At 37.3% G+C, this 14,334-nt stretch overlaps 1 protein-coding gene across 1 annotated transcript in view; it reads right to left on the bottom strand.

Annotated features, from left to right (window-relative positions):
* Positions 1-1,347: 1,347 nt before the first annotated feature.
* The window catches only part of LAMA2 (laminin subunit alpha 2), a 615,841-nt gene continuing 602,854 nt past the window's right edge, over positions 1,348-14,334 (bottom strand). The window contains 3 exon segments of the mRNA XM_030316311.1: positions 1,348-2,313; positions 9,991-10,213; positions 12,359-12,489. Coding sequence (XP_030172171.1) covers positions 2,156-2,313; positions 9,991-10,213; positions 12,359-12,489 — 512 coding nt within the window. The 3' untranslated portion in view covers positions 1,348-2,155.

Raw genomic sequence — 14,334 nt, 5'->3', positions numbered from 1 at the left:
GAATCAACTGGAGATGTTTAGAAAATGCCAATGCCAGGGCCTTACTCAGAGACTATTTAAGGTCTGGGGTGATATACAGATATAAGAACCTTTTCTTTTTATACGTACCCAAGGCAATTTTAATGTCTAGCAAGAGATGAGAATCACTGTACTTATTGATTTCAAAGGGCCCTTCCAATTCTACCATTCTAAGGCATTCACCTACAAATCGACCTCAACAGGACTTGACTCTGATAGGATTATTGAGTACCTTTGCTTTCAAATTTGTTATATTTCTTTCTGTTGAGGCTTCAGGAAAGAAAGGCATTAACTTTTTTTTTTTTTTTTAATGTTTATTTATTTTTTTGAGACAGAGAGAGACAGAGCATGAACAGGGGAGGAGCAGAGAGAGAGGGAGACACAGAATCCGAAATAGACTCCAGGCTCTGAGCTGTCAGCACAGAGCCCGACGCGGGGCTCGAACTCACGGACCGTGAGATCATGACCTGAGCCGAAGTCGGACGCTTAACCAACCAAGCCACCCAGGCGCCCCAAGGCATTAACTTTTAATTTAGGAACTTAGCATCTTTATTTCTGTTTATTCACTTATTTTCCAGGTAAGCACAAATCTTGTCAGTGTTCAGTGGAGAAGGAACATCCTCATTTTTAAAACACATTGGTTCTCAGAGAGTTTTATGACTTAAAGATGCCTCAAAAGGCATTAACTTGATTTAATATATATATTTTTTTTATGTGTGAGGAAATGGCCAAGACAGTCAACAACAATAGATTGTTAGAGGACTCTACAACTCTATGACATAGTGGATACTTTCTTTAGAATAGTGGTTCTCATTCCTGATGGAACTTTAGAGTTGCCTGGGAAGCTTTTTAAAAATACTCATGCCCAGGCCACATCCTAGACTAAATCAAGCTTCCCCAGAAATTCCAAAATGGAGCCATGATTGAGAATTGCTTGATCTAGAATGAGGTTGTATAGGCAAATGATATTAAGCAACTGGCTAATGGTGAAATGCTGAGTGTATTAGCCATCTCCTTGATTAGAAACAGCACCTTCTTTCCCCTTGTGGATAGCACTGTCAAAAAGGATTATGTTTCTTTTGTTAAAATTACCCTGTGAAGGAAGTCTGTTCTTTTATATGTTCGGCGTTATTAGACTACAACTATTTCTACTGAAGATGGCAAATGAAACACTTCCTTCTTAAATTGATGAATAAAATCTAGGTCAGTCTTCTCAAAGACCCCTTTGAAGATGATTGGAAGAGTGGATAAAAGAAGAACTAAACACAGACTTTTTTTAAGGAAATTAATTTGTTAAGTCAAATTATCACTCAAAAAGACTCAGCAATGTACTTCTATTAAGTTTCTGGTTTATTGTTTCCTGGTAAGTAAAAATGCATTTCAGCATTATTCCTCTGTGATTGTGTATACTGTGATATTCACTGAAAATTTAAGGAGCCCATAGTCTCAGCAATAGAGTATCAAATGTGTGCTTAATTGTCATTCTGGGGCTTGGTTCTGGTGTCTCCCCAAAGCCTATAAATCATCATCAAACAAGAAAATCAAGTAATTAAGCTCTCTTGCCAGAATCTGATCTATACTCTCTAAATACATGCTCAGCACAAAAAAGTATTCATATGGCTAGTTAAACTCTCTAATAATAAACCTACATCAGGGAAATGATTTGCTAATGCTTTCTCAAACATAGGGAGTAAGGAGCTGATTTCCTCCCAAACATGCCAAATCCATTGTTGTTTTCAGTGGCCTGAACAGAAAGCCAAAGATGATGTACATGGAAAAGGATGAAAAAAGTTTTAATAGGAGTTAATAAAAACAATCAAAAAGTTGCATTCACAAATTACATCTCAGCTTTTCTTGAGATGACTTCAAGGCATGTTGCAAATTCAATAATTTATGGTCAGTTGCCTTTCATCTTTAAAATCACACAAAACAAGCAATTATTTAGAATGAAATAATTGGTTTAATATTCATGGACTTAAGTTGAATTTAAAGTCGGTCTGGGCTCTGAATCAGCGCCATCTGAGTACAGAAATAATTCAATATACATGCACAAATTAGTTTTAATAACATATAGGTAAGATATATTTCTTTTACTTGATATACTTATTTTGAAGGGCCTTTCTTGGAGTTAAACCTATTAGTTGGCTGGGCATGATACAGGTTGAACGCCCCATAGTTCCAGGGCCTTGGCAAAATTGACCTCCAGAGGCTTGCCTGTGCCTTTCGTGAGCCTCAGAGATCGGATGCAACCTCGGAACCTAATGTTGGTTGTCAGGCCAAACTGATTGAGGCCATCTGAAAAAGAAAGCAAAAAAGACTCAGTTTTGAAATGTGGCTTCCATGTTAAATGTATTTTTAAAGTTTAATTCCAGTGTAATTAACACACTGTATTACATTATTTTCAGGTGTAAAATACAGTGATTCAAGAATTCCATCTACAACTCAGCGCTCATCAAGACAGGTGTGCTCTCGGTCCCGTTTACCTGCTTCATCCATCCTCCCACCCACCTCCTCTCTGGGAACCATCTGCTCTCTATAGTTAAGAATCGGTATTTCTGGTTTTTGTTTTTTTGTTTTTTGGTTTGTCTTTCTTTCTTTTCCCCCCTTTGTTCATTTGTTTTATTTCTTAAATTCCACATATAAGTGAAATCATATGCTATTTGTCTTTCTCTATTTCACTTAGCATTATACCGTCTGATCTATCTATGTTGCAAATGACAGGATTTTTTTTCTTTTTATGGCTGAATAATATTCCACTGTATGTATGTATGTATATGTGTGTGTATACACACATATACACACATACATACCACATCTTCTTTATCTGTTCATCTATTGATAGCCATTTACCTGCTTCCATAGTTTGGCTATTGTAAATAATGCTGCAATAAACATAGGGGTGCATATATCCCTTCAAATTAGTATTTTTTGTATTTGAGTATATAGTGTGATTATTGGATCATAAGGTAATTCCATTTTTAATTTTTTGAAGAACCTTCATACTTTTTCAGTGGCCACACCAGTTTGCATTCCCACCAGCAGTACACGAAGGTTCCTTTCATTTCACATCTTCTCCAACTCTTGTTGTTTCTTGTTTTTTAATTTTAGCCATTCTGACAGTGTGAGGTGATATCTCATTGTGGTTTTGATTTGCATTACCCTGGTGATGAGTGATATTAAGCATCTTTTCATGTGTCTGTTGGCCATCTGTATGTCTTGTTTAGAGAAATGTCTGTTCACGTCCTCTGCCCATTTTTTATTGGATTATTTGATTTTTGGGTGTTGAGTTATATTGGTTCTTTACATATTTTAAATACTAACTTTGTATCAGATATATCATTTGCATTCAGTAGGCTGTCTTTTATTTCTGTTGGTTCTCCCATTCAGGAGGCTGTCTTTTAGTTCTGTTGGTTGTTTCCTTTGCTGTGCAGAAGCTTTTTATTTTGATGTAATCCTAATAGTTTATTTTTGCTGTTGTTTCCCTTGCCTCAGGAGACACATCTAGAAAGATGTTGTTATGGCCCATGTCAGAGAAATTACTGTCTGTGCTCTCTTCTAGGATTTTAATGTTTCGGATCTTATATTTAAGTCCTTAGTCCATTTTGAGTTTTTTTTTTTTTTTTTTTTTTGCGTGTGTGCATGGTGTAAGAAAGTGGTCCAGTTTGACTCTTTTGCATGTAGCTGCCCAGTTTTCTTAATACTATTTGTTGAAGAGACTTTTTCCTACTGCATATTCTTGCCTCTTTTGTCAAATATTAATTGTGGGTTTATTTCTAGGCTTTCTATTCTGTTCTATTGATCTACATGTTTCTGTGCCAGTAGCATACTGGTTTGATCATTACAGGTTTGTGATATTACTTGAAATCTGAAATTGTGATACCTCCAGTTTCATGTTTCTTTTTTAAGATAGCTTTGGCTATTTGGAGTCCTTTATGCTTTCACACAAATTTTAGGATTGTTGCAGTGGCTGGTGGGGCATGTGACTCTTGATCTCAGGGTTGTGAGTTTGAGCCCCACACTGAGTGTGGAGATTACTGACAAATAAAATCTTTTTTTAAAAAAATTAGGATGGCAGTTGTGTGGAAAATGCAGTTATCATTTTGATAGGGATTGTTTCAATCTGATGATTGCTTTGGGTAGTATGGACATTTTAACACTACTTGACCTTCCAATCCATGAGCATGGAATGTCCATTTGTTTGTGTCATCTTCAATTTCTTTCATCAATGTTTTATAGTTTTCAGAGTATAGGTCTTTCTCCCCCTTGGTTATGTTTATTCCTAGGTATATATTTTCTTGGTGCTTGTACATGGGGTTGTTTTCTTAATTTCTCTTTCTGCTGCTCGTTAATTGTGTATTGAAATGCAACAGATATCTGTACATTGATTTTGTATTGCAACCTTACTGAATTCCTTTATCAGTTATAGTAGGATTTCTTTTTCTTTTTTTTTTTTTTTTGGTGGAATTTAGGGTTTTCTATATATAGGTATCATGTCATCAAATAGTGAAAATTTTACTTCTTCCTTACCAATTTGGATGAATTTTATTCTTTTTTTTTTTTTTTTTTTCAAATCTAATTGCAATGGCTAGGACTTCCAGTACTATATTGAAGAAAAGTAGTGAGAGTGGACAATTTAGTCTTGTTTTTGACCTTAGTGGAAAATCTCTCAGTTTTTCACCATTGAGTACGATGTTAACTGTGGGGTTTTCATACATGGTCTCTATGAACCTACTTTTGTGGTATGTTCCTCTAAACCTACTTTGTTGAGGATTTTTATCATGAATGAATATTGTACTTTGTCAAATGCTATTTCTGCATCTGTTGAAATGATCATATAGTTTTTACCCTTTCCTACTTGATCATGGTGAATGATTTTTAAAAATGTATTCTTGGATTCAGTTTGCTAGTATTTTGTTGAGAATTTTTGCATCTAATTTCATCAGATATACTGGCCTGTAGTTTTTTCTCTTTTGAAGAATCTTATTCTGGTTTTGGTAATGCTGGCCTCATAGAATTAAATTGGAAGCTTTCCTTCCTCTTCTATTTTTTAAGTTTGAGAAGACCATGTATTGATTCTTCTTTAAATATTTGGTAGACTTCATTTGTGAAGCTATCTGGTCCTGGACTTGTGTTTGTTGGGAGTTTTTTGATTATTGATTCAATTTCATTTCTAGTAATTGGTCTGTTCAAATTTTCTTTCTTCCTGACTCACTTTTGGGAGGTTATATGTTTCTAGGAATTTATCCATTTCCTCTAGGTTATCCAATATGTTTTCATATAATCTTAGTATTATTTTATAATCCTTGGTATTTGTGTGGTGTGGGTTGTTATTTCTCCTCTTTCATTTCTGGCTTTGAGTTCTCTCTCCCTCTTTTTTCTTTGAGTCTAGCTAGATGTTTATCAATTTCGTTGATCTTTTCAAAGAACTAGCTCCTGCTTTCATTGATCTTTTTTTTTTTTTTTTGGTTGTTTCTATTTCATTTATTTCTGTGTTAATTTTTATTATTTCTTCTGCTGTTTTTAGGTTTGTTCTTTTTCTAGTTCCTTTAGGTGTAAGGTTACATTGTTTATTTGAGTTTTTTGTTTTGTTTTGTTTTTTTTCTTTTTGATGTAGGCCTGTATTGCTGTAAACTTCCCTCTCACAACCAACTTGCTGCATCCCAAAGATTTTGGACCATTGAGTTTTCATTTGTTACCATGTATTTTTTAAATTTTTTATTTGATTTCTTGGTTGACAAATTTATTGTTTAGTAGCGTATTATTTAATCTCCATGTATTTGTGTTTTTTCCAAATTTTTTCTTGTGGTTGATTCCTAGTGCCATTGTATTTGGGTCAGAAAAGTATGTCTGTGACCTTTTTAAATTTGTTGAGACTTGTTTTGTGGCCTAATATGTGATATACTGTGGAGAATGTTCCATGTGCACTTAAAAAAATGGTATTCTGCTGTTTTAAGATGGAATGTTCTGGATCTATCTGTTAAATGCCTCTGGTCCAGTATGTCATTCAAAGCCACCCTTTCCTTATTGATTTTCTGTTTAGATAATCTGTCTATTGATGAAAATGGGGTGTTAAAAAGGGGTACTACTGTACTATTAGTTTCTTTATACTTGTTATTAGCTTTTTAAATTTTTGTTATTTGGGTGCTTCCATATTGGATGCATAGATATTCACCACTGTTATATCGTTTTGTTGGATTTTTCCCTTTATTATTATGTAGTGTCCTTTTTTGCCTCTTGTTAAAGTCTTTGTTTCAAAGTCTATTTTCCCTGATATAAGTATTGCCACCCTGGCAATACTTTTCATGTCTATTTGCATGATAAATATTTCTCCATCCCCCACTTTCAATCTGCAGATGTCTGTTGGTCTCAAAAGAGTCTCTTGTAGGCAGAATATAGATGGGTTTTGCTTTTTTAACCATTCAGATATCCTATGTCTTTTGAATGGAGCATGTAGTCCATTTACATTCAAAGTATGTATTGATAGGCATGAATTTATTGCCATTTTGTTATTTTTTTTTGTGGTTGCTTTTGTAGAGCTTCTCTGTTCCTTTCTTCTCTTGCCACCATAAGTTCTCTCACCATAAGTTGGCTTTCCTTAGTGATACACTGGATTCCTTTCTCTTAATATTTTGCATATCTGTTACTGGTTTTTGATTTGGGGTTACCAGTAGGTTTGTATATAACATCATCTGCAGGGGCGCCTGGGTGGCGCAGTAGGTTAAGCGTCCGACTTCAGCCAGGTCACGATCTCGCGCTCCATGAGTTCGAGCCCCGCGTCAGGCTCTGGGCTGATGGCTCAGAGCCTGGAGCCTGTTTCCGATTCTGTGTCTCCCTCTCTCTCTGCCCCTCCCCCATTCATGCTCTGTCTCTCTCTGTCACAAAAATAAATAAACGTTGAAAAAAAAAATTTAACATCATCTGCATATGGCAGTTTGTATTAAGTTGATAGTCGCTTAAGTTTAAACCAATTTTTTACCTCTCCCCGCCCCACACCCCCCAAAAAAACTACATTTTAGGTATATGGTGTCATACTTTACATCCTTTTATTTTATGAGTCCATTGACTGGTATTTTTTATAGATACACTGATTTTTGCTGCTTTTGTGCTTTTTGTCATTTTAATTACTATGTGTTTTGGTGTGGACCTCCTTGTGTTCATTTTGTTGGGGGATTTTTGTGCCTCCTGGATCTGAATTTCTGTTTCCTTTCCCAGGTTTGAGAAGTTTTCAGTTATTAAGTCTTCAAGTAAATGCTCTGCCCCCTTTTCTCTCTCTTCGTCTTCTGGGATCCCTGTAATGTGAATGTCATTACTTTTGACGGAGTCACTGAGTTCTCTACGTCTATTGTCATTTTGCATATTTTTTCCTGTCACCTGCTCAGGTTGATTACTTGCCATTACTCTGTTCTCCAGGTTGCTGATTTGTTCTTCTGCTTCCTCTAATTTGTTATTTATTCTATCTAGTGTATTCTTAATTTCAATTATTGTATTCTTCATCTCTGATTTTGTTTTTTCTCTCTTTGTTAAGGGTCTCAACATGTTCTCCACTCTTTTTTTCAAGTGCTGTATCTTTATGATAATTATTTCAAATTCTCTTTTATGGATATGATTTATTTACATTTCACTTAGGTCTCTTGCTGTAATTTTGTCTTGTTCTTTCATCTAGGACATTTTCCTCTGTCTCCTCATTTTGTCTCTCTGTTTCTGTGTGTTAGGAAAGTCAGCTAAGTCTATTGCCCTTGAAAGTGGTGGGTAGGCACGCACTTTTAACAAGGTCGAGCTGGTCATCTGCCCTGAGAGAACATGTCTCTGCTGCTGAGACCAGGCCAATCCACAAAACACACATGAGCAAGGTGCGTAGTTTTAGCAAGGTGTGCATGCCCTCTCTGGGAGATGGGACAGAGGCCCTGTAAAACATGAGGTAGGGAGATGCAGTATTAGCAAGGTTTGAGCCTGGTTTTCTGAGGGAGGGGATCCACAGCGCCAACACCCAAGCAGGCTGGGCTGGAGGGGGTGGGGCTTGGTGTAAGCAAGTTAAGTAGGGAACAGTTCCGTCTGTCTGCACTATTTCCTGCAGGTGGCTGTGTGTTTGTGCTGGGGGGCAGGGGAGGGAAATGGTGCTTTCTGCCTTTACTCCTGGGGGAGCCTCCCAGCAATCTTTGTCCCTCTGGGACAGTAAATAACTCCCCTCCCTTATGCCCCAGGTGTTTTGCAAACTGCTGCTGCTCTGCTGTTATCTCTGTGGGCTGTTCTTTGTGCTGTCTCTTGAAGGGTGGGGACTCAGTCTCTTACCACCCTTCTGGCTCTCCCAGAGAGAAGTCTGTTGATTTTTAAGGTTCCAGGCTTTAAGTCTTGCTGGTTGTAAAAGCTCACAAAATTTGGCCCCTCCTGTTTTCAAAGCCAGACGTTCCCGGAATTGCCTTCCCCATGTAGACTCCCCAGTGTGACTCTGTTTCTCTCCCCTCTGCATAGCCGTGGCTCCCTCACTTCCACCAAGGGCCTGTGGTCTTTAACTTCTCACTGAGTCTCTGCCCTTCCTACCTTCTTCCCTGTGGCCTCTTCTCTACATTTTGTTGTGGAATTTTTTCTTCCAGTCTTTTCAGTTCATTTCTGGATTATTTATAATGATAACATGTGTTATCTAGTTGTATCTGTTGGATGAGGTGAGCTTAGAGTCCTCTCTGCCATCTTTGCTGAAAGTTTTTTAAGGGCCTGTTTTAGTCAGCTGTTAGCTTGAGATTAAATTGGAAGCCTGCTTTAAGTAAAGTTAGTGATTTTGTGCTTAGCTTCGCTAACAGCTAAACTTGCAAAGTTTCTATGGTTATGTACGCTGAAATTTGGAGACATGTAGAATTGTACATTTTAAGATAGCAAAGAGTTTGATTTGGAATGAATGAGTTTACAACTCTGATATATTATGGAATTTTATTTAGTGAAACAAATCAATTGATCAAATATTTTACTGAATTAGGATATGGGCTTTCAATGGTGACTTTATTACTTTCTTCATTGTAAAAATACATCCCAAAAGGTTAAGTAGGTTGAAAACTCACACAAAGTATTTTCTTTGCTGAGGAGACACTCCATTCTTTCAGTAGGCCTAGTAAGTGCTAACTAGGATCTCATTTCATAGACTCTAAGTGGAGAAATACATTATCTCCTTCAAAGTATCTTGGAGGGTATCCCGATTGAAGCAGAGGTAGGCCCTTTTCAAACCCAGAAGCAACTTTGGAAAAAGGAGCTCTGAATTGGTCCCCATTTCTCCTAAATCTTTCCCTCCATTAACCACTGCTGAATATATATTTTGCTTGTTTTATTAAGCAGAGGAACTTTACATGGGAACGGCAGTTTCTCTTGCCAACATGCTGAAAGACCATTCCAAGAGTCTGTGTTATTATAGTATTTAAAAAGAGGTGGTTGGGTTATTTCTCATCAAGTTGGGCACTCTTGTTTATGGGCACTTTAGGTAACTCTGTGGTTTATGTGCTCTACTTAATGTGCTGGACAGGGGTTTTGAATGCAGATTTATTGCTTAGGTTTCTTTGTAATATAAATATAAATGCTATAATAACCTAAGGGGGAAATTAGCTGTGTTTAACCCAATGATTTCCAGAACTTGAGGAAATAAGTTCCATAACAATTTATGATTCCTCTGGTATATTGATTTTCAAAAAATCAGAAAGAACACCAACTCTGACTGTTAAATGCCTCATATCTTTTATAAGCAAATTCATTTCCTCTAGCCCCCATCTCCTCATGAATGAAACTTCGGGGGCTATCATGTAAAGTTCAGCCCCATGTGGTTTATATAAGTAATATGCTCATTTTACACACTGGAAATTTCAGGTGTTATTTATGGGAGTAGATTCTAAAGCTAGGAAGTATACTTAAGCACACGTTCTTGGACATATTTATAGAAATATATAAATATTTTAAATCCACTAACAAATTCTTGCTGGGGTAGATAAGGCTCACCTGGGAATCCTCCAACAAACACGGGGTCATTTGTATCAGCTGATGTGGATGCCTGGTTGGGGCTCTGGGCTACCACCTGGTTCCCATCTACTGTCAGCTCAATGCGGTGTTTGATCTTGTTGGCTGTGACTTTATGCCATTGTCCATCACACAAATGCCCAGGGATCCCAGCATCATAGACAGCAGTGAATCGGCCGGCACCATTGTCCACATGAAACATAAGCTAGAAAATAGGAAATTGAACAGTCACAGATGGTTTCATTAGAAAGGTTTCATGATGGTTTGCATAGCAAAAATTGTTATGTCTCTAGGAAAAAGGCATCGGCTGGAATAGTTAGAAATGAACATATCTGAGACATTTTAAAAATTAAAAAAAAAAATCTTGACAGAAATTAAAACACAGATTTAATGACCAGGAATCACAAAATATGTTCTTTGTTTGGAGCAAGATGTGTGAGACTAGTAATAATTCTGCTTTCAGAAAATGTGATATATGAGTCTAAGTGATAAAAAAAAGGAACCTCATATACACAGGGACAAATTCTACCATAGATCTTTATAGAGTATGAGAGTTCTTAGTGAACCTTTACAAAATTTCTTAAAAGATGTTTAGAGTAATTCATTAATTTGATTTACAAATTCATTTTAGAGGATTATTGCTTTTGCAAAATGTAAGCTTTTGAGGTTTTAATTGTATGCTTTTTTTTTCCTTCATGGATTCCATTTTATATGCAGGATTGCGAATAACATAAATTACTTTTTTGGGCAAGCTTCATGTCACAGGTGCCAGAGACTTTCAGCCAGAAGGCCAGTTAAATTCTTAACAATGTAGAACTTAGATTGGAAGTTCATGTCTAAATGAGAAAAACCTGTTTTCAGTAACATGGAACAGTCCCTGAAATTTGAGATGACAGAATTCTTTTGAAGCTGACGAAGAAAAGAAACATATTGAAACATTGAAAACAGTCAGTCTTGCAACACGTTTGACAAGGTAGAAGAAAAGACACGGGGTTTTTAAAAAGATGAAAAACTGCAATAGGTGAAAAGTTTGTAAACTGAACAGGGATGTAAAAACAAAACAAAACCTTAAGGTTTTACTCTATTGGGTGGAGTTTGTAAGAGCAGGACTTGGTGAGAAATACACATACATTGTAATGGAACTTGATACTCTGACAAATTGATAGTAACTGGTTAAAAGCAGGCGATGAAATGAAGCGAACTCCGACAAGATGTAGTGAACGTGCTTGAAAATCTGGCAAAGCCATGAGTTGTTGCTTGTCTGTCCCCCCTTTCCTGCCTCTGTACTCCTGGATCTTTTTGCTTTATTGCCTTTGAGGATGGTTTGAAGGTAGGAGGGAGAGTCTTGAGGTCACTCTGTGGTCTTTCTTCTTGGGAGGCGGCAGCAGTATACGAGTGGACATATGAACAGGGGTGAAGCATGAGTCCTATTTAAGAGCCAGATAGAAAACTTGGGCGACTCCTTGCTTTGCCTGCCTCTCTTGACCTGCTGCCTGCAGTACAAAGTATATACACAGGTCATCTTGCGGCAGGTTGCTGTTCATAGGGAGGGACGGGAGAGGTATTTGGAATTAGCTTATCCATTGTAAGCAAATTGGCAAAATAGATTATGTTGATATAAATTCAGTATAAATCAGTACTTTTTTGAAATGGTATCTAGATGACTTTTTTTTTTTAATTTTTTTTTCAACGTTTTTTATTATTTTTGGGACAGAGAGAGACAGAGCATGAAGGGGGGAGGGGCAGAGAGAGAGGGAGACACAGAATCGGAAACAGGCTCCAGGCTCCGAGCCATCAGCCCAGAGCCTGACGCGGGGCTCGAACTCACGGACCGCGAGATCGTGACCTGGCTGAAGTCGGACGCTTTACCGACTGCGCCACCCAGGCGCCCCTCTAGATGACTTTTAAATAGAAATTGAGAAACTGATGTGTCAGTTGGCCATCTTTACTTCTGAGATGTGCCTACTGTGGTATAAGAGGCAAACACTGATTTTAGACAATCCAGGCCCCCTCCTCTTTTTCCCATTGGAATCTACAGTTTTACATACAGTGCATTCACAAAGAGGATATCAGTGTACTTTTAGCAACAAGTAAGAGCTTGAGATCTAAAACTATTTGGCCCGTTATGTGTCAACACAACTGGCTTACTGTAGAATTAGCACACTTAAAGCTTACACTGGTCTACAGAATAAGTGTTGAAAACACACATTAGAGATAATCTAGATAGATGGAAAGATACAATCTAGCTTTCTCCCAACAAGAATACAGCAAGGCTTCACAATGTAGATGTTCTACATACGAACAACAATATCATGAGGAAATCAGAAATAGGTAGACAGCTGACACTCACCTTTTCATCAATCATTTCGACACCCATTCCATCCATTTTCTGGCTGCTGATTCCTAGAAGAACTCCAGTGGTTCTAGTTGTGCGGAATTCAAATTCTACAAGAAGGTCCAATCCCACTTTGAACCCATCAACTGTAAAATGAAGATTAAAAAAAAAATGTGGATTAGAGTTTAGGGATTGTTGATTCAAGTTTGTACAATGCAATGGTTTAGATCTCAATTCAGATATTCGTCAATTATAATAAGTTCCAGACTCTCCTATGGCCTATATTTCCACCATCGTATCATGTAACACTTTAAAGTTATTGCTTATTTTCTTGGTTGTCTTCCCTCCTAGCATGTAAATTCTGTGAGGGCAATTTTATTACTGTGCCTACCAAGGTATCTGGCACACAGGGAAGTTTAATACATAGTTGTTGAATAATTAAATGGATGAACACACACGGAGATTGGCTCAAAGAATCCCATAGCAATGCATGGTTCTATTGGAAGTCTTACTGTTGGATTAGGTCAAGCATTTCAATGATTATTCAGTAAGATTTTACTAGGCTGCTCTAAGATTTTTTTTTTTTTTAAATAAAGAAAGGAACTGTAAGCATGATTTTGAAAGAGAAGATTCTGGGACATAACTAGGTTTTCCCAGTTTATCCAAGTAAGTTTTTTCTATAATTTCCTATATTTGATTCATTGATTTATTTAATCTTTTAGGAAGTATTTAAGACATGCCTCTTAGAAACAAAGCCATTCAATATGAACAGACCTAGAAAATATCAACTGCATGGAGTATGAGAGAAGAACTACAGAAATTTTATGCATATCTTCTATTTATTAAGAAATAAATGCTATTTGTAATCACAGTTGCCTCCAATGAAGGGTAGTGTCTATTATGTGAAAAACTTATTGTTCTACTGAGAACCTTGATGGATTGGGATGTGCAAAGGTGGGTTTAGAGCAGATTTTAAGAGAAAAAGAAGATGAATTGTCCTGCAAAATAAAACAAAGTGCTTGTTTTTGTCCCTGAAAGGGAGAAGTGAGGAGAAGAAAGGCACAACATGAAACAGTTCAGCAGAAGACAGAGTGAATTGGCCAGTAAAAACCACAGTGATCAGGTGGCTGAAAAGGTTTTAAGGACAAAGATGTCAAAGGTTTAATTGAAGCTGTATGTTTTACAATGATGAAACCTTCTCTAATCATCCAAGTCTTATAAAGATTGCATTACACTGTCTGTTGAGGGGATGAAAAGAGTTGTTGGAAATTGGGGAAGTGGCTAATTTTCTGGTCCAGTTTGATCCAGCATGAAAAAAAAGAGCCCAGGCAGAATAGCAAGTCAATAAATTAACTGCAGACGCTGAAGCTTGCCATCAAATTTGACCAAGAGAATGCTAGCCATCTGTGAATTTGAAGAAATCTTGGGGAAGGCTTTGGGTTTTCTCTGCACATGGAATGTAGGGCTCATCATAACCACCAATATTTTAATGTTTAAAATTTTTTTTTTTCAACGTTTATTTATTTTTGGGACAGAGAGAGACAGAGCATGAACGGGGGAGGGGCAGAGAGAGAGGGAGACACAGAATCGGAAACAGGCTCCAGGCTCTGAGCCATCAGCCCAGAGCCCGACGCGGGGCTCGAACTCACGGACTGCGAGATCGTGACCTGGCTGAAGTCGGACGCTTAACCGACTGCGCCACCCAGGCGCCCCAATATTTTAATGTTTAACAAAACCTGTGTTTATCTGTTTTCTGCCTCAGCTATAGGTGAAGTTTCCAAATTATGCTTTGTCTGAGGGCTCTGGCCTTCCATCTCTGAAAACCTTTGTATGTGAGCATTTATCTCACCTTTTAAATCCTAGCTCAAATGTCAATTTTCTCATAAAGCCTTTCCTGATTTCCCCAACCAAAATTAATGTTTCTTCTAAATATCCACAGAACCTTGCTTGTATATCTTTTGTAGTTTTAAATCATATGTACTTGACTTGTG

Source organism: Lynx canadensis, chromosome B2, assembly GCF_007474595.2.
Source record: "Lynx canadensis isolate LIC74 chromosome B2, mLynCan4.pri.v2, whole genome shotgun sequence".
Classification (NCBI taxonomy): Eukaryota; Metazoa; Chordata; class Mammalia; order Carnivora; family Felidae; genus Lynx; species Lynx canadensis.
This window is presented reverse-complemented; position numbering and strand designations above follow the sequence as displayed.